General features: G+C 34.2%; 1 protein-coding gene across 3 annotated transcripts; it reads right to left on the bottom strand.

Annotated features, from left to right (window-relative positions):
• Positions 1-1,530: 1,530 nt before the first annotated feature.
• On the bottom strand, positions 1,531-18,473 carry LOC107881935 (disease resistance protein At4g27190-like). Of its 3 annotated transcripts, none has more exons than XM_089051589.1 (7): positions 18,105-18,473; positions 17,802-17,895; positions 13,121-13,205; positions 5,109-8,022; positions 3,451-4,398; positions 2,109-2,694; positions 1,531-1,871 (listed from the first exon to the last, which is right to left on the bottom strand). In XM_089051589.1, exons 4-6 carry the CDS (start codon positions 7,947-7,949, stop codon positions 2,170-2,172), a joined length of 4,314 nt encoding a protein of 1,437 aa, XP_088907715.1. In that variant the 5' UTR covers positions 7,950-8,022; positions 13,121-13,205; positions 17,802-17,895; positions 18,105-18,473; the 3' UTR covers positions 1,531-1,871; positions 2,109-2,169. The 3 variants fall into 3 exon arrangements, with proteins under 3 accessions (XP_088907715.1, XP_088907713.1, XP_088907714.1); XM_089051587.1 differs by having other exon boundaries at positions 1,531-1,882; positions 18,105-18,472; XM_089051588.1 differs by lacking the exons at positions 17,802-17,895; positions 18,105-18,473 and adding an exon at positions 13,532-13,683 and having other exon boundaries at positions 1,531-1,882.
• Between the last annotated feature and the right edge of the window lie 302 nt (positions 18,474-18,775).

The following is an 18,775-nucleotide window of genomic DNA, read 5'->3' on the forward strand; positions in this document are numbered from 1 at the left end:
CTTGATACACGTAATGCTTATGCTACTTTCTATCCTACACATTTCTCTTTTCAAGATCACGAGACGATTGGGCAAGGTAAGCAGATAAGGGGGGAGGGGGTAATATTATTTGACATTGCCTTCGCACCAATTCGTGATCGTGTCGTTAATCTGCGCCATTATCTTTGTTGTGCATCCTCCAATCGATTTTAGCCAACGAAGCCTGATCCGTGTCCCTAGCTTTTTTGAAACCCAAACTACCTTTGTTTTTAGGTCTACATGGTAAATTCCATTGATAGAGGTGGACTTTCTTCGTTCTATCACTTCCTCCCCATAAGAAATTTCTATTTAACCTATCCAAATCTTCACAAATACTAATAGATGATTTTATGGTATGCATAGAATAAATGGGAATAACAGATGTGACAACATGGATTAGAGTGGCCCTCCCATCTGAAGAAAACAACTTACTTTTCCAATTGGCAAGCTTGTAGTGAATCTTACTAAGCAAACTGCTGTAAGTGGATCGAGTTACCCTAGAGTGCAAGATATGCATTCCCAAGTATTTTCGTAGCTTGTCTGTTAAAGGGGAGCCATAAATGAAACTAATCTCTTGAGCTAATGCCCTTCTGGTATTAGGAGAACAAAATACAGTAGACTTGTCAAAGTTGACAGTTTGACCAGAGGCTTGACAAAATAAGTCCAAGCACCCCTTCATCATCCTAGCTCGTTGCGTACTAGCTTCAGTGAAAAGGATTAAGTCATTAGCTAAAAACAAATGCGACACAGCAAGACCAGTTTGGAAGGACTTAACAGGTTTCCATTTCCCTTATTGATAGTATCAAAGATGATATGAGATAGCTTTTCAATGCAAAACACAAAGAGGCAGGGAGATAGGGAATCTCCATGTCTAATACCATTCTTTGGAATAAAAGGTTGAGAGAGCTTGCCGTTAACACAAACTTGATATCTGACAGAAGAAACATGACTCATAACCAGCTTAATGAAGTTATTGGGCATGCCGATTTCACCAAGAACCTTTTCAATAAACTTCCAATTTAATCTATTATATGCTTTAGATAGATCAACTTTCCAGGCAATGAAGCCCTTCTTATCCTTAGAACATTTGAACTTAAGCATCAATAATGAATTGATGATTGAATTTTAAGTCAGGTACTGTTTCTAATTTGATAGCGGACCAATTTGGATTTGTGGTTTTTCCTTTCCATTCTACTTTTGAGATTTTCCTTTCAATCACAATTTTGGCTGGATCTTGATTGTGGAGTCAATTACGACCTTTAGATCATCTCATTGAATTGATTGAAAATACGGGATACCTACACTACACTACATTGGATTGCATCACAGCAGATTCCCTAACGCACGCAGGCCAATTAAACTGTCCTTATGTTAGTGTTATTCGGACCATGTATTTTTTTGGCCGTTAGATGGATCGTTGATATTACTTGATGGATACATAGAAGAAAAAATGGTAATATATTTTAAAATTGGATTTTTTTTTATTATTATATAGGAGTCGAAAAATGAGTATGAGTAGGATCTTTCTATTAACAACTTTGGTTAATTTATACATCCACTTGGCCCAAATTAAACTACACTTAACTTTCATGCTTGTAATTTGATTAGCTAGATACCACAGTTGAGCCAAACATCCAAAGATTCAATATGGTAATGTTACATATGAAAAGGAAGATCCAAATAAATCCAGTTTGATAATACAACTAAAGATAATAACTAAATTATCTGATCAAAGAGATGCAATGGCAGGATACGAGGAACATTAACATGTATAATCAGTGATGAAAGCGACTGGTATCTTGTAGATGTGCACCACAACATATCATGTAGTCTTGTCCCTAGCTTCTTGGCTTCTGATGATATTCTTCTCAAAGATTATGCAAAATAAAGAATAAAAAATTATTATCTATCATTAAAATAGAAAATCATAGATAGCTTAAACACGTGGACATGGACTAATGACATGAGAAAGATAAGGCAAAGAAAAATTAAAAAGCAACGCCAATTCATGAAATATATTAAGCTATACATATATCTTCTATTGCTTTTATAGTGACTGATCAGAGTGCTTGGTTGAATTGAAAACATACCTTCTTTTCTCTCCACGTGAACGCTTCGTAGACACATGTCTGTTATTTTACACACAGAGACTTAGAAGCAAACACTTTTAAATTTTGGACAATTTCGAACTATGACTTCCTTCGAGGCTGGCCACTTCAAAGTATAAGCTTCAAAGCAAAATGATTCAAGTTGGGGTAAAGCCTCAAGTTGGATAGAATTCACGTGCAGAAATGTCAATTCATCCTCAATACTTTCTCCTCCTCCTTCTGCCTCTCCAACAATTTTCTCCATCGCACTACAATTGAAAACATCTATTGTCTCAAGGCAGGTAAGAAGTTTGGCTATGTGCGGTGAAAACAAGTATCTCAATTTGTCACACCCCCATACTTGCAGTAATCTCAGGTTTCCAAAGCCTGAGCTAACTTGTAAACCCTTTTCCCATATGTGGCTCAGCATTGGTAAACCCACCAACGTCAAGCCCCTCAGCTTATCAAATGCTTGAGTAGAAGGGGTTTCCTGAACCAAAAATATCACTTCCAATAAATCGCACCCATGTACTTTGAGATCTTCTAAATTGTCGCTAGCACTTGAAGTCTGAAGATTTGTCGGCGTAACCTGCCAAAAGGGTAGAAAAGTAATTGTATAATTTGTTAGCGTTTCAATCATATACATACGGGATGTTATCACATTCTAGAAATCAAGAAGGTTGTTTACAATGAAAAATGAAGTATTCATATAAAAAGAAGAAGATCATTTCACAAGTTACCAGTATTCATATAATGCCTTTGTTGTACTAGTGTAGTTGAGTTTCTGTCAAAAAGATGTCCTGAGACACTTTAAACAGAAACTTGTTCTATCCTTGGTTGTATTATATGCTACCTTATTTGTACGGCTTAGATTAAGCCACATAGTCATTCTCATATGTGTGGCTTACCCGATTCTTGGCTGAGTGATATAATTAGCCTTGACTTCTAATATTTATCATTCCAAGACAATATACAAAATGTGTGCTCAAGAAGCTAGAGAGAACAGGTTTTCTCCCATATCACATTTCTGGATTTTCTAACTTGAGACGTATTTTACAGAAATTCCTTCCTTGTTTATTTGCTCTTTTTTCTCTTGTGCGTGTGTGTGTGTTAGTTGAACCACAACACCAAGATATCTCAAATTCCAATATAAAGTTTGGCTTTCCAAAAATTCACTTATTGTGAGGCTTCAAATTAATAAAACATAAATAAATATCTATTTCAGACTTTATCTTCAATGACATCTGTACCTAAGACCAATTTTTACAAAATAGAGGTATCCCTCTCCATAAGTTATATATGTGTATACTAATATTGAGATGCGTAGTTTAGAATAATGGCGTACCTCTCTATTTACAACCTGAGGCAATATTTGAGTAAAGTTGCGAGTAGATGGACGACTTTGAAAGCATACTAGTGGCGAACATCCAGATCCAGTTGATGATGATGCACCACCTGATTCTTCTCTACCTCTTACATGATCATCACTCAAATTCTCTGCAATTGCAGGCCGCTTTTTGCTTAGTGGTGCAAAACCCAATGTCTTTAATTTGCGACAACGTATCACCCTCATAATTCTCGTGGAGGAGGGCCATGCAAAGGAATAGGCATCAGGGCAAAATCTCTCGAGGCTTGGCAAATCGCTAAGGTGGAAGCTATTGAGTAGTTTGGGAAACAAAGTCATCGTGCCACCGCCATCTGTCTCTTTCCCTTCTTCATGGATATTGTCCTCTGTGGAAGCAGCTGCCTGTACTATAGTTTCCATATTCAAACATGACTCTATATAGACTTGTTGGAGATTCACAAGGAGCTTGTAAATTTCATAGGGGCAGAGATATTTCATACTCTCACATTCTTGAATATCTAAAGATCTTACATTTTGAAAACCTTGGAATCCAGGTTGAACGTTCTTCCACAAATGCTCAACCTCATTTAAACCATCCGCATTCAATGTTTGTAATTGAGAAAATGCTGAATCATGCCCTTCTAAATCAAATACCACATTGACTACTAGTTCTTCTGACCCTTGCTCGCTTGTCAAAGAGTCCGTTGATTCTTGCTTTCTTGTCAAACGTTTCAACACTAGTTCCTCTGACCCTTGCTCGCTTCTTAAATGACCCAATTCTAATTTCTCTAGATTTGGTAACCATGAAATGCAATTTGAAGGAAATAGAGCATTACAACTTGCTCCCACTTGCGCTACTTTCGATCTAGATGAGGTCGACCCAGCAACTTGAATGTCATTCCTAGTCTCTTTCGTCTTGTTCACACTTTCATCATTGGGCTTTATAATCTGCACATTAATTAATTCTACATAAATAATGAACTTACACATGAGCCAAAAAGAAAGAAATACATAAGTAATGAACTTCCACAATTTGTCTTATTTCCAAATTGCCTTAATTATATTCCCACATCCTCTGTCATAAATTTTGAGAAATAATAATAATCCCCTTTTCCTACCCTCAATTACTATTTACCAATAAACATTTTTAACTCTAAGGACATCTCAACCTTAATTTTCTAATGAAAATCATAGGTGTGAAGATTTAGAAATATAATCCCCTTCTATTAAGGGACATTCTAAACACACTACAAATTGGTTTTCAATTATCCAAACTGCCTATTTCTCAAGTCTATATTCATAGATTATACTTACAAAAAATTAGACAATTCGGAAACCATTTCGATATCTAATTATGTTCTACAAAATTGATGAATACGATGCTTCAAGAAAGTACTAAAATCACAATAATTTAATTGAGCGGTCAAATGATATATGATTCAAGTGATTTTTTCAGAGATAATTTTTTATTAAATATCTATAAAATAGTTGCAAAAAATTGAAATCCATCAAAAATCTCCAACATACCAAAAATGATTAAGTTCTACCCAAATCAACTTCTAGAACTGGAACGACAGTATTAAACACAACAAAAGTAGCATATTCAAAAGAGTAACAAGTATATACCATTCAAGCATCAAAAGTGCATACATACATACCTCATAGGTGGAGTCCCGTTGGTTTCCCGTGTAGAAACCATGGAGCTTTAGTAGAAAATGAAGCTTCAAAAAAGTTAATCTTGGGAAACTTATCCTGTGAGATGCATTATCATCTTCCATTCTCTCCTTTGATATGATATCTTCCACTTTAGCACAATTTTCAACATTTAAGCTTTGGAGTTGTACCAAGTTTTGTGCTATGGATACTGAAAATACATATTTTAACTCATCACAATTGTTAATTGCTATGGATCTTAGGTTCATAAAGGAGCGCTTGTCTAGCAGTTTGCCACAACACACAAATTTTAATTTGTGAACATTCTTGAAGGTAGCTGACTTTAAGATGGGGAAGGCAGGTTGACCACGAGGAGTCCAATTCATTCCATTCATAAGATACTCTATGTTTTTGTCACGCATGATTGATAAAACTTTCAAGTGTTGAAAGCCTCCTTGACCATCTAACTCCTCGATGACATACTTTAAATTGTATGTGTAAAATAGGACTAAGTCTTCAGATTGCTTCAAGAAGTATCTAACTGCTCCAATCTCCAAATATTCCTTTACATCACCACGAAGCATCAAACTATTTTCGAACAGATACGCAGGCATTCGATTCTTGAAACTCTCTTTTTTGTAAGACCAACTAATATTGATAGATACATGAAATCTTATAGGCTGGCTTTTTAAAAGAAACTTATCATTCCACAACATCTGAACATCATGGATTTTTATGGCTAAGACATTTAAATGATGATCAAATAGAGACATCACCTCATCAAGGCTTGCCATACTCGTTTCATCCTTGCTTCCTGTTGCTGGCCCCCATTTGAGAAAGCTTTCTGCCATGTACAACTCTTCTAATGTCCTCAAGTTGGATAAGACACCGTGAGGAATTTCTTCAAGTCCATCACAATCTGTTGCATCCAGCATCCTTAACTTATGAAGATGTCCTATTTCTCTAGGCAACTTATTGATTTGAGAGCGAGCAAAGCTGAGGATCTCCAAATTCTCCAATCCTCCAATAACATGGGATATGTCTCCCAAATTGCAATCCTCTAGACACAAGGTATGAAGGTACTTGGGTTCTCCAAGCAGTAGAGATTTTTCCGAGGCCAAATAGCTTGACATATTCACCTCTAAGAAAGATAAAACCTTGAGTTCTTTCATTCTTTTAAAGTGGTTGGAATATTCTGAACTACTTGAGGAATTTTTCAGTTGCAGAAGCTCAAGTTTGGGGCACTCCAAACCATCAGTAATATTTTCATCCAATTTAACATCAATTAATGAAATTGCACTGCAATGTTCTTGGTTTGTAACTTTTTGTACCCCTGGCCGTCCTCCACCTCCACCTTCAGCATCAAATGATCTTACCATAAATCTTTGAGGATCTTTTGAGGCAATTGATATAGCAACATCACGAACTATATCATGCATTTTGATACATTCTTCCTTTTCACTATCCAGCAACAAAAACCTTCTTTTTAGTTGTCCAACAAAAAAGTGCACTCTCTTTCTTGCTTTTTCAATCGTATTGACGTTTTCAAAAATTGCTCGACCCAACCCATACCTTACCATATACTCAATCGGAACATCATAATCTTCTGGAAATAAGCAACAAAGTAAAAAGCATGACTTGACTTCATCACTGTCCAATTTATCGTAACTTAGTTTTATGCAAGAATAAACACTGTGTTCCATTCCAGGGATGATTTCCGGGAGAGAATTTTTCAGTTGGTCACGGATAGTATCCCATTCATTCTTGTCAATTGAGACTAGTGTTTTCCCGATGGTTATGATGGCAATGGGTAAACCTTTGCATTCATCTGCAATCATTTTTGCAACATGAAGCAAATGAGGATTATTATTGTCCAAGGATTCACCTACAGTTGCCTTGAAAAGCTCCCATGCTTCTTCTTTATTTAAGGCTTGGACTCTAAAAATGTTGTCTTTGCACCCCATTGTTTTACAAACTTCTTCATTTCGAGATGTCAACAAAATTTTGCACCCTTCATGATCACCAAAAGGGATTCCTACATCCTGTAATTTAACCGCTGACCATACATCATCCAATACAATCAGGATTCTTTTACTCTGCTTGATTCTCTCATGTAGCCTTTGTGCTCTTATAGATTCACTTTCCTCTACCAATTTCATATCTAGTGACTCTGCAAGTTCAGTTTGAATTGTCCTAATGTTTACAGTTGCGGATACAGTTGACATCACAACATCATCAAACAGCTTATTTGTTCCTTGTAATCTCTTGATCATTTCTCTGATTTCTCTCACCATTGTGGTTTTACCCACACCTCCCATCCCGCATATCCCAATTATTCTTGACTTTTCATTCCTCAAAGCTATAAGCACATCATTCACGACATCTTTTCTGGATTCAAAATGCTGAAAATCGTCACTAGAGATTATTGACCCTAGCTGTTGCAGAGGTGAAGGATTGGCAACATTTTTACTCAGTTCTTGGTCTAGTTTGAGATCAAGTACACCCAGAGCAATCTTCTTGGCTTTCCTACTCAGAGAATACCGCGATTTCAAACTTGGGCACCGCTTTTGCATGTTGAGTTTGGTTTGAAGTTCTTCCGCTTCACGAAATATTTTGCTTACATCATCCAGCCAACTCTGAACTTGATCTTTAATGGTTGCACCATTCCTTTTTGCAGCATCCACAGATCTTTGCACATCATTTTTCTTGTCATCAAGCTTTTTAAGCACATCCTTTAGACTTTCTATGTTAGAATCGTAGTATATTATATAGCTGAGTTGTCTCCCAATTAGTGCCACTGGTTCTTCTACAATTTTAGATGCAATTGAAATGCAAATTTCTTCCATTTTCTGTTGCCTTTTTATATAAACCAGCCAGAGACTAAGGAAATTCTCAAACCAAATGCAAGCAGTTCAACACCTACAATTTTAATTATAATAAAAAACCAATCAAAAACCCAAACAAACAAATCTCGTAGCAATTCTAACTCATAATCTATAAAAACTCTTCCTCCTCCTCCACTAAAAAACTTCTCAAGACACCCAACCATCACAGCCCCCAACCAAAATATATTATAACTTATAATTTAACGTATAGATTTCATTTGGCAATTGTTTCTAGAGGATTCGACTGAAGAGTGATTCGATGCCTCTGTCCTATTTGTTCCTTTTGTTGAAATTTTTTATTTTATTCTTTCATTTCGATGAATTTGGGTTTGATAGCTGGCTGTAGAGGGGATGGGATCTGCTGTCTGCAAATTTGGTGTCCCTCCATGTCCACATGTCCACTCACTTAACCAAAAATTTAACAGTGTTAACTTTGAATAAGGATTTAAAAAATTAAAATTTAAATAAAAAAACATAAATCCAACAGCCACCCCACCCCACCTTACCCGGCCGCAGCAACACCCATCATCTCGTTGATTTGATTTTAAAATTAAACAAAAAATTTCTTTCTAAACTAAACTTTAGTTTTTATTTCAATCACAGCAGGTTCGAGACGATGATTACGAGCGACGAGGGGTGTTTGGGTGGTCTTAGGATTTTATTTACTTTATTTATTGTTTAATTTTTACTTTTGAATTAAAGATAACATAGTTAGATTTGAGGTTAAATAATGGAACATGTGTCAAATAAATCGAGAATGGAACCAAATTTGGTGACTCCAAATAAGCTCCTGGGTAGAAATCATATACATCCATCATCTCAGATTAGCTAAGGAGTGGGACACTAGTAAGAAATATTTTTGCTCACCACTTTAATCAAATGTGTATTCTCACCACCATTCTCAACACTTGACACGTGTCTATAGACTTAATTATAGTTAACTTCTGTTTTGTATTTATGAAATCATGGTTATGCCTATAGACACATGTCAAGTGTTGAAAATGATGGTGATGATACACCTTAGATTAAAGTGATGAGTAAAAATACTTCAAACACTAGTATCTGCAACTCCAAAAGAGAGAGAGAGAGAGAGAGAGAGAGAAGACATGTCACCGGGGAGTGCGAGGGGGTGGGTACTAGGTGGGGGATGCTAAGGGGTTAGGTATAAGAATCAAGTTTTGGGAGTTTTTATTTTTTATTTTTTTATTTTTTAAATTTTTTTAAGGATCTTTCCTATTCAGAGGGGCAATAGTATACTAAACTCAAACACACTATACGGATGCTAAGAGTCGAACCCAAGACTTTACTTGAGGGAGTAAATACTCCAAACTACTACACTAGTGGGTTCTTTTTTTAATTTTTAATTTTAAACGTTAACCTTTTTGCTTACTTTAAAATTATTTTATTAATATTTATGTAGAAAGGTTAGAACGGACATTTCACTTGTTAAAAACCCAGTCAACTACTAGTTTTCATCAAAATTAACTAACAAAAGGGATGTCATTGTAATAAATGAGACATGTAGGATCTGACTGTAATTATACCAAACTTTAGGGGAATCTAAGTGAAATTCTCCCCGTTTTAAAATGACCCTAGCTAACAAATCTTGTTAGCAGCTCACATCTTTTTATCTTATACAATCTTATACCTTTCGTTTGTTTCTTTAAAGTTTGGTCTTATACAATCTTATAATTAAATGGAAACATGTTCCAATTATATATATATATATATATATACATTTTTATTTGCCAAGAATTCCAATTATTATATTGGTGTACTTTAAAATCTTCATTGATTTTCTTTCCTCACGGGACGACTAATCTTTTAGGGATATTCTTTTTATAGCATGTTATACTAAATTATCATTCCTATTTGCATTTGGTTTATTACTTTTCAATATTTCATGACCTCGGACTAAATTTGAGCTTAAACTCGCTTAAAAAATGAGTTCAATCGAGCCAATCATAAGCACTTGATCAGTAGATGCTTAGTCAAGCCGAGCTCAAAGGGGCACCTATAAAATTGTTCCACTATATATTGTGTGGGAAATATCCCATAAAACCTAATCATTTTATGTAATCTTTTATGGATATTACCTATATTTCTTAGTAATTAAATTAAATTAATAGCAAGATCATTATTGATAAAAATATTCCTATCAATAATTATATGCTTAAACAATAGTTCATTCTCATGAATATGAAATAGAGAGAAAGTCCATAAAGGGGCAATGTTTAGTTAATTAGAAGGAATTGTTTAGTTATTCATTCATAAGAAAAGAGGCGATATAGGGTGAATTTACTAAATGTTCTCATTCTTTTTGTGAAAGTTGTCATAGTCAATATAGTTGCATAGTCCTTAAATCCATACATTATTGGTTTCGTGATTAATCCATACAGGTATGTGAGTGTACAACAAGGCATGCAAAACAACCTAAAGCCACCAAGGGTCAACTCCCTTGCTTGTTTTTAAAGAAGAACTTAAAAATAAGAAAAAATATTTTAAAAACAAACAAAACCCTTTTTTTTTTCCTCTCTATCTTCTAAAGGGACATCACCCACCTTGAGGCACCCCTACCCCAAGCTAGGCGACCATACCAAACACCCCCTCCCCCATCTCTTCCAGTCACGGCCCCCCACCCTCTATCTTACCGTCGTCTCCCCCATATCCCATCTCACCTAGGGCTGGAATTTTAGATCGATAGACCACCAAACTGACCAAACCAAACCTGTTGTTCAGGTTTAGTTAATTTGTGGTTTCATGTCAACAAACGAAAGAGTGTGGAGATATTTACTATAAATAGAGAGAGAGAGTGTGTAGGGATATAATAGTGTAAAATGTGTGCAAAGAAAGTAGTGTAAAATGTGTGTGTGTATGCAGAAAGTGGGCACCAGACATGAGAGAAGAAAGAGGAGAGTAAATGATATTGGAGAGAACCTTGGGGGTGAGAGGCAAGGAACCAAGGGATTTATAATGTAGTTTTTCCTTTTTCCTCTCTACTTAGTTTTTATCTTTTATTGTAGTTTATTATTGGGTAACTACATATTAGTACCCTAACTTTAGGGGTCGTTACAAGCAACTACCCAACCTTCTAAAATTTTCAAGCGCATACCTGAACTCTTAGAAAACCTACAAATTGGGCACACCGTTAGTCACACTATTAGAGGGGGCATTAAGTGCTGATGTGGCATGTCGCATGTGGTTAATTTTTTTTATTTTTTTGCTGAAATGGACACCACATAGACTACAAAATTCATAAAAGATTTAAAGAAATTAAAAGTAAAATATTATAAATTTAAACTAAAATAAATAAATCATATTTTAAAAATAAATAAATAAAACATAGCCCCTAAACCCTAATGTTTTATAACAAAAGCATAAATAATAAAATAACAAAACATTAATGGCTCAAACTCCATTGCCACTGCCCAGCTCCTCCCCACTCCCAAATCCATCGTTCTCTCTCTCTCTCTCTCTCTCTCTCTCTCTCTCTCTCCATTTGGAAGTCCACGTCATCAAAATCTAAGTTCCACATTTGCCACATCAGTATTTAACGGATTTTCTAACGGACTCGCTAACGGAGGGGGCAATTTGTAGGTTTTCCGCGACGTTGAGTATGTACTCATAAATGTCCCCAAAATTGGGTATGAACTCGTAAATGACCCTATAAATTGGGGGGTTTACTGTAGTTTACCCATTTAAAAATTAAACAGTTTTTTAAATTAATTTTTTAGTTTACCTAGGATCTACATCAGCAAAAAAAAGGGACACACTATTACCACATCATCATTTAATGGAGCTATTAATAGTTTGACTAACAACGAGATTTATTTGTAGGTTTTCCAAGTGTATAGGTATGTACTTGAAAATTTTAGAAGGTTAGGTACTTGCTTTTGTAACAACCTCTAAAGATTGTGTACTTATACATAGTTTAGCCTTTATTATTTTATTTATGTCTTGTTAAATTCTGTTAATGATGAAAACCATCATAAAATTAATTTCTAGTTTTTATCTTTTAATTTCCAAATTATATTCTTCAATTTTAATAATTTTGACTTTACATTTATTTTCACCAATTCTATTGTGTATTTGTGATAGTTAAGAATTTGCGTTGATTTATTAATACATCCATGGATTTATGTTTTTAGTATACAAATTTCTTTGATCTCTTGTCATTCAAATAACCTTTTTCACATGGGATGCTTAGGAAACTTTGATCCGTTAAATAATTTTGTTTACATGTGATGCTTAGAATTTGATTTATACTAATAAGTTATCAAATAAATTTTAAACAATTTTCAATTTTATTTTTAAAACTAAAATTGGTTACGAAACAAGTTTTCTAATTTTAGTTTTAAAAAAATGAAAAGTGAAAACTAATAAAAACAAAGAACTGAAATCGTTATCAAGAAGACGATAAGTATTTGTCCATTTAATTTATTTATTTTTAGGTTTTAAGATTCTTTTTTTAATCTTAAATTGAATTTCAAATATTTTGTTAATATTTTATTCTACTCATTCCCTATATGTGCCACATTGTCATTTAAGTGGACCCTATGTGTAACAATTTCAAAAAATGCTAGTACTAGTCGCTAAAATTTTTTTGGTGAAGCATTCAAAATTCTAGTAAATACCATTCCATTTTTAATTTATTTATCATTATTTCTTTTTCTGGCTATGTTAGAGGGTATTGAACCTACACCTATCCGAATTCTTTGTCATTACCTTGCATTCTCTCACCGCTTTAGCTAACTTCAATGGTTTTCTAACTTAAAAAGTTTATTTAATTAAGAAATTAGCAATCTAATAAAATTGGAGTATGATCATAAAAAACCCTTCATATATATATAAAGGAAGAGACCACAAATGGTGAAACATTAAAAACCCTTCAAATACCCTTCAAATACCCTTGGTTAACTAATTTTGCTAAACAACTACATTCTTTTGTTTTTTCATTTAATTTATTATTTTTTTAATACATAAACTAATGTATGTTTACTCTAAAAGAAGGTTCTCCATCACAGTAAAAATAAACAAAGAAGAAGAAGAAACAAAAATCAATTCACAAACGCGTGAGCGCGAGCCAAGAGGTAGTCGGTAAAGAAAAGTCAAAATTTCTAAGAAAAACCAACCTCAAGTTAGCAGTAATTTATAGCACTATCCGCAATCCGAATGCTCATTATTTCACTAACGCCATGCAGCAATTACCTTGAAAGACTGCAGACATAAAGCCAGAAATATAGATGAAACAAAGATGTATATATATTCGTGCTGTTAGATTATAAATAAGACAGAAATAAGACCAAATAAAGCTAAGTAGGTTTAGAAGAAGAACAGCAAGAAAACTTATAGACATGGAACCAAAGAAAATAAACAGGCCTTAATCCCCAAAAATACAGAAAGAATATTACAAAGGTTACGAACATGAGTTTTCCAAGTGTCAAGCGAACCACTTGTGTTGTACTCACCCAACCAAAAAAAAAGATTTGAAGAAAATAGAGAAAAACTAAAGTGTGGAGGCAAACAACTATTTCAAGACATACCTAGCTCTCCAATGCAGTGTTTCAGCAAATAATGGTGAACTGTTGCGATAAGCTTGAACGATAGAATTAATTATAACCACAAAAGGGACAATATATGTATGTACTGCATTCGAAAATTTTAAATATGAACTGAGAACTCAAAGGAAGTGAATGAGTACGTCACGTTTGCTATGTAGAAGAGCTAAAGGATGACTTTGTGTTAGCCATATATAAAAAGAGAAAAGGAGAAAATGTATAATGAGCATTACTTCAGGAGAAGGTGATGCCATGTTTAAAAAGATGGTTTTAGAATATTTAAAAGCAAATCTAGGTAGCACGTAACAACACACATCTCTCTACCAACCCAATTTCAAGGAATCCTTTTACCAAAAATAAAAAATTTCAAGGATCTTTTTGCATTTTGCAGATCCAATATTTTGAACTACTCTAATGTATGATAATATGGATCGAACTTGAGTTGCCACACTGTATTGGTCAATATTTCCTAACACACATTTACATATGTGAAGGAATTTTCAAATAATTAACTTGGATTTTAAGGATATGAGTTGCCAAATTTATTAATGAATTGTCGCTCAACAATAAAGAATGATAAGCAAGAGTATATACCTCCTTAACCTTAACTAACGAGGAAGGCTGGTATAAATACTAGCCCTCTATAACAAGGAAAATAAAAGTTGGGGGATAACTCTAACAGGGAAATATCACTTTTAATAAGTTCCATATAGACAGAAAACTAACCCAACTCAAGTGTCAAATATATTTCTTCAAGCGAAGGCGATCCTAGCTGCTACCCTTTTCTAAAAGATGGTTTTAGAATATTTAAAAGCTAAACCTAAATAATTCCCTGAACATCCAGCTCAAGCGTATATGCATGCCATGCCCAAGTTTTTTAAGCACATTCAAATACCAACAGTTGAGCCGAAGATTCAATATCGTAATTACATATGATAAGGAAGGTCCAACATATATCTATTTTATTCAATACAACTAAAGAGCAAATATAATTACTAAATTATGTGATGTTCTGACGCGCAATGGCAGGATTTGAAGAACATTAACATGGAACATGTACAATTAGTGATGAAAGCGACGACATCTAATAAGAAAGAAATTGGTATGTCATGGTATCTTGTAGATGTGCACTGCAACATCAACATCATGTAGTCTTGTCCTCAAATTATTGGCTTCTAATAATATTAAATTCTTCTCAAAGATGATACATGCTAATACAAATTATTTAAATTTCTACCTAAATGCTGATTATCCATAATAACACAAATTTTGGGAAAAGGAGGGTTCAGCATGGCGCTAGAACTATATGAAAGTGTGCGATAGTGGAATCTAAGTGCCGTACATAGTTTCTTGCCCAGAGATTCAAGAACATATTAACTTTTAGGAAGAATAATATTATGATAACATGAGCCCTCATAAGAAATTCAACAGGATCTAGAAATCTATAAGATCTGCCATAACTGCAAGGTGTTATTTTGGCAGCATATTGTTAAACTCTAATGACACATGGTGCTACCCGAGAATGACACACGTCTGAAGTACTAACGATGCACCATTTAGATGCTGCCACTTGTCATTCTCTTCCATTTACCATTATTCTTTAATGCTTTAACTTCCAAAAATTATAATAAATTTATTAAAAAGTAGAAAAATACCCCAAAAAATCCTATGAAATCCTTGTGACATTTTCTAAATGTTTTAAGATTTAAAATATAAATTTGACTTATAAAAAAAATCAAATAATTTCTCAAAGTCTAGTTTGTATAACACCAAGTGTGAAGATCATTACCCCTTATCACTACAACTCTTCCTCCAATTATTACTTCAAATTTCCAAAATTTCACGCTTCATAGTTGAAGATAATGTCACAATGAGTTTTTAGAAATTTTCGGTGTATTTTCTGATTTTTTTAATTAATTTGTGTGTGTATTTATTAAGATAAATACACACAAAATGAAACTCTAATGACATGTGGTGCTACGCGAGAATGACACACGTTTGAAGTACTGACGATGCACTATTCAAATGCTACCACTTGTCATTTTCTTCCTTTTATTACTTTTTTTTAATGCTTTGACTTCCAAAAATCATAGTAAATTCATTAAAAACAAGAAAAATACCCCCAAAAAAATCCTACAAACTCCTTTTGACATTTTCTACATATTTTGAGATTTAAAATATAATTTTGACTTATATAAAAAAAATCAAATAACCATAGTGATTCAACAGAGATGTTGCATGTGTCCTAGGGTGTATAACCATAACCATGATGTTATATAAATGACCCATTATCCCCATAGACAGCTAGAAATATGCAACAAGCATGATACTCAATGATGCTATGATACAAAAAAAAGCATGATACACATGATGATACATAAATGACCCATTATCCTTGTAGACAGCTTGAAATATGTATCAAGCATGATACACAATAATGCCTAGATACAAAAAAGTTTATCACGTAAGAAATGGTTTCTCATGTTCTTGAATTTTAAACCAAATTGGGTAATGAGTAGATTATCTTCAACTTTAAATCAGAAAAAATTGAAGATAAATAGATTGTCTACAACAGGCTAAGGGAATCAAATAAGGAGTGAGATATAGATGCAATCTAAATTACAAAATAAGATATCAACAACCTAAATTATTGGACGTCATACAAATCAACAAATCAACAACCCAACATACAGAATAAGATACCAAAATCCAAGAAATCCATATCAGAAAAATACAAAAAGGGAAATGAGCAGTCGATGCTATAGCCTGCAAATTCGTGGCCAACACCCCTTATAAAAGAAAAGGAAATCGACAGACATGATAACCGAATCCCATGAATTCCTTTTCAGGAAGCTATGGATTGGTTGTTTTTGACAGCCCAAAGAAAAATAAAAAAATTGATTTCCAAAATCATATTTTGGAGATAAAATAAATACAATTGGATTTTTATTCTTTCCTTGGCCTTCAACCTCAACAATTTGAAGAGTAGAGGCTATCTAGATGATGAATTGGGGGGCAAGAGAAGAGTAGAACTACCCATGATTAATGGAACTCAAAATTGGATAAAATTGTTCATCTTGGTTCCTCCATTTTGCTTCAATAAAATTAATTTTATTTTTATTTTTTTTAACATAATTGATATCTACATTGTATTTTTGTTGCAGTTTTCTGTATTTATTTGCAATTTTTGTGTGAAAAAGTGTTGAAATGATTTTTTTTTTAAATTTTAAAAACCGTTTATTGTTTATATAAATATTGTATAACTGAATAAATATTACAAAATCAAGTTTGGTGTAGTGGTTTGTGAGCCTTCCTCCTTTGAGGGTCAAGGTTCGAGTCCCTTCAATGACATAAAATCACCTTTTTTAAAGGTGAAGGGCAACAGAGTTGATCCCCTGCAGGCGGCGGTGGGCGGTGGTGGTTGGCTAGATATTGACATGTGGCATAGTATGCTTGCTTTAGAAAGAGTCGCATTGTGTGTAATTTTGATATTTTTTTAATGATGTTTTTGTAAAATTAGGTACTATATTTTGGTCTTTGGCCTTATGCTAATGAGATGAAATTGTATTCCTATCTTCCAAATTAGTAAACTATATTGTGTTTTAAAACTAAAGCTCCCAATTTTAAAATGCCTATCAATAATAAAAGTATTTTCTAGTAGGTTCTTCTTCAAAAGCATTTAGATTTCGGCTTTTGCTAAGAAAAATGCTTATAATAAAAGTGTTTATGAATGTTTCTTATAAAAAAACAGTCCTAAACAAGTCCTTAATAATATAAAACAAAAAAAAGTTTGTACAAATAGGAGGATATGAATGCCCTTGTTCCAAATTAATGTTAATTGGCTCAAATTATATAGAGCAAGAATTCAAGAAATTGAAGGTTTATAAAGGCAAAATTGGTATTGAATAAAAATACAAAGAAAAAAAAACATGAATTCAAAAAGGGTTAAGAAGAAAAAGCAAAATTAAAATTTAAAAAAACCAAGGAAAAAAAAAAGCATGACGAAGACGAGTGTTTGGAAAGACTCCAAGAACTTGTTTGTCCTTTTCCAAAGAGCTGCACCCACCACATGGGAGAAATTTTTGTAGGTACTGTACACCACTGGCTGGTGTATTCATCAATGGGAATGAGACACGTGTAATAATTTATTTTTAGTCTTAAAATTGCAGTAACTTTTAACTCTATTAGTCTTTTGCTGCAATCGAGAATCAAAAGCAGTGATGAGACTGAGAGGGAGAGAGAGAAAAAGACGTACATTGACATTGATGTGGTGATCAGATTGGCTGAGGGCTTTGAGCTTGGCAAACGTATATTTGACAAGCTCAAGTATGCGTTGCCTTGTGTTGTGCCTGCCATGCCATTAGATTATATTACATTAGGTTCATTGTACTCATTAGTAAGTAAAATCTTGATTTTTGAGTAGCGAGTGTGTTAGTATAGCAGTCTAACAACAAGTTAGTGCCGATGGGAGTTTGAAATTTGTGTGTGGGAGAGACGAGAGACAAGAGACAAGAGACAAGTGAGAGAGAGAGAGAGAGAGAGAGAGAGAGAGACGCACAGCTTTTGGCGGTGGTCGGGAGTGTCCTTGGCAGTGCCGATGGCATCGACCAATCGACGGAAAGTGGAAATGGCAGTGTTGATCTGGAATATTCTGGCGGCCACTGCCTGCGACGGAGAAGTTGATGCCTTCTTTCCCCTTCCTCCGCTATTCTGCACATCTTGAAAGCTCTTTTTTTTTCCTTTTCTTCTTCCTAATTTCTTAATAACATCCCACCTTATTTGAGATTGATGGAATAATAAATGGAATTAGACCACAAGGAGTGGGATGAGATCTACCACGTCTTTGTATGTATCTATAAAGCAAGTCTGGTACGGTAGTCGTTCCCAAATTTGTTTAAAGAAACTGATGAGTCTTACTAGACAGAATTGGGCCGACCTTCATGCGGGTTTAGAAGAGTGAGTGTAGATTCTAACGGAGTTAAAAGGCTAACGGAATTAAAAGTTACTGCAATTTTAAGACTGAAAATAAATTATTACACGCGTCTCATTTCTATTGGTGGGTACACCAGCCAGCCGGGTACCTACAAAAATTTCTCACCACATGGAAGTGAAAAGCTAACATCAATGTCATTGGCTCAACTAGATTCTTCCGAGCTAGGCTTGTCTGGAACCGAGATTGGATTCTACCTGCTGCACTTGGGCTGCAGCCTCCATCAGTTATGTTTCAGT

The sequence above is a fragment of the Prunus mume genome, linkage group LG5 (genome assembly GCF_029339155.1).
Source record: "Prunus mume cultivar Tortuosa linkage group LG5, ASM2933915v1, whole genome shotgun sequence".
Lineage (NCBI taxonomy): Eukaryota > Viridiplantae > Streptophyta > Magnoliopsida > Rosales > Rosaceae > Prunus > Prunus mume.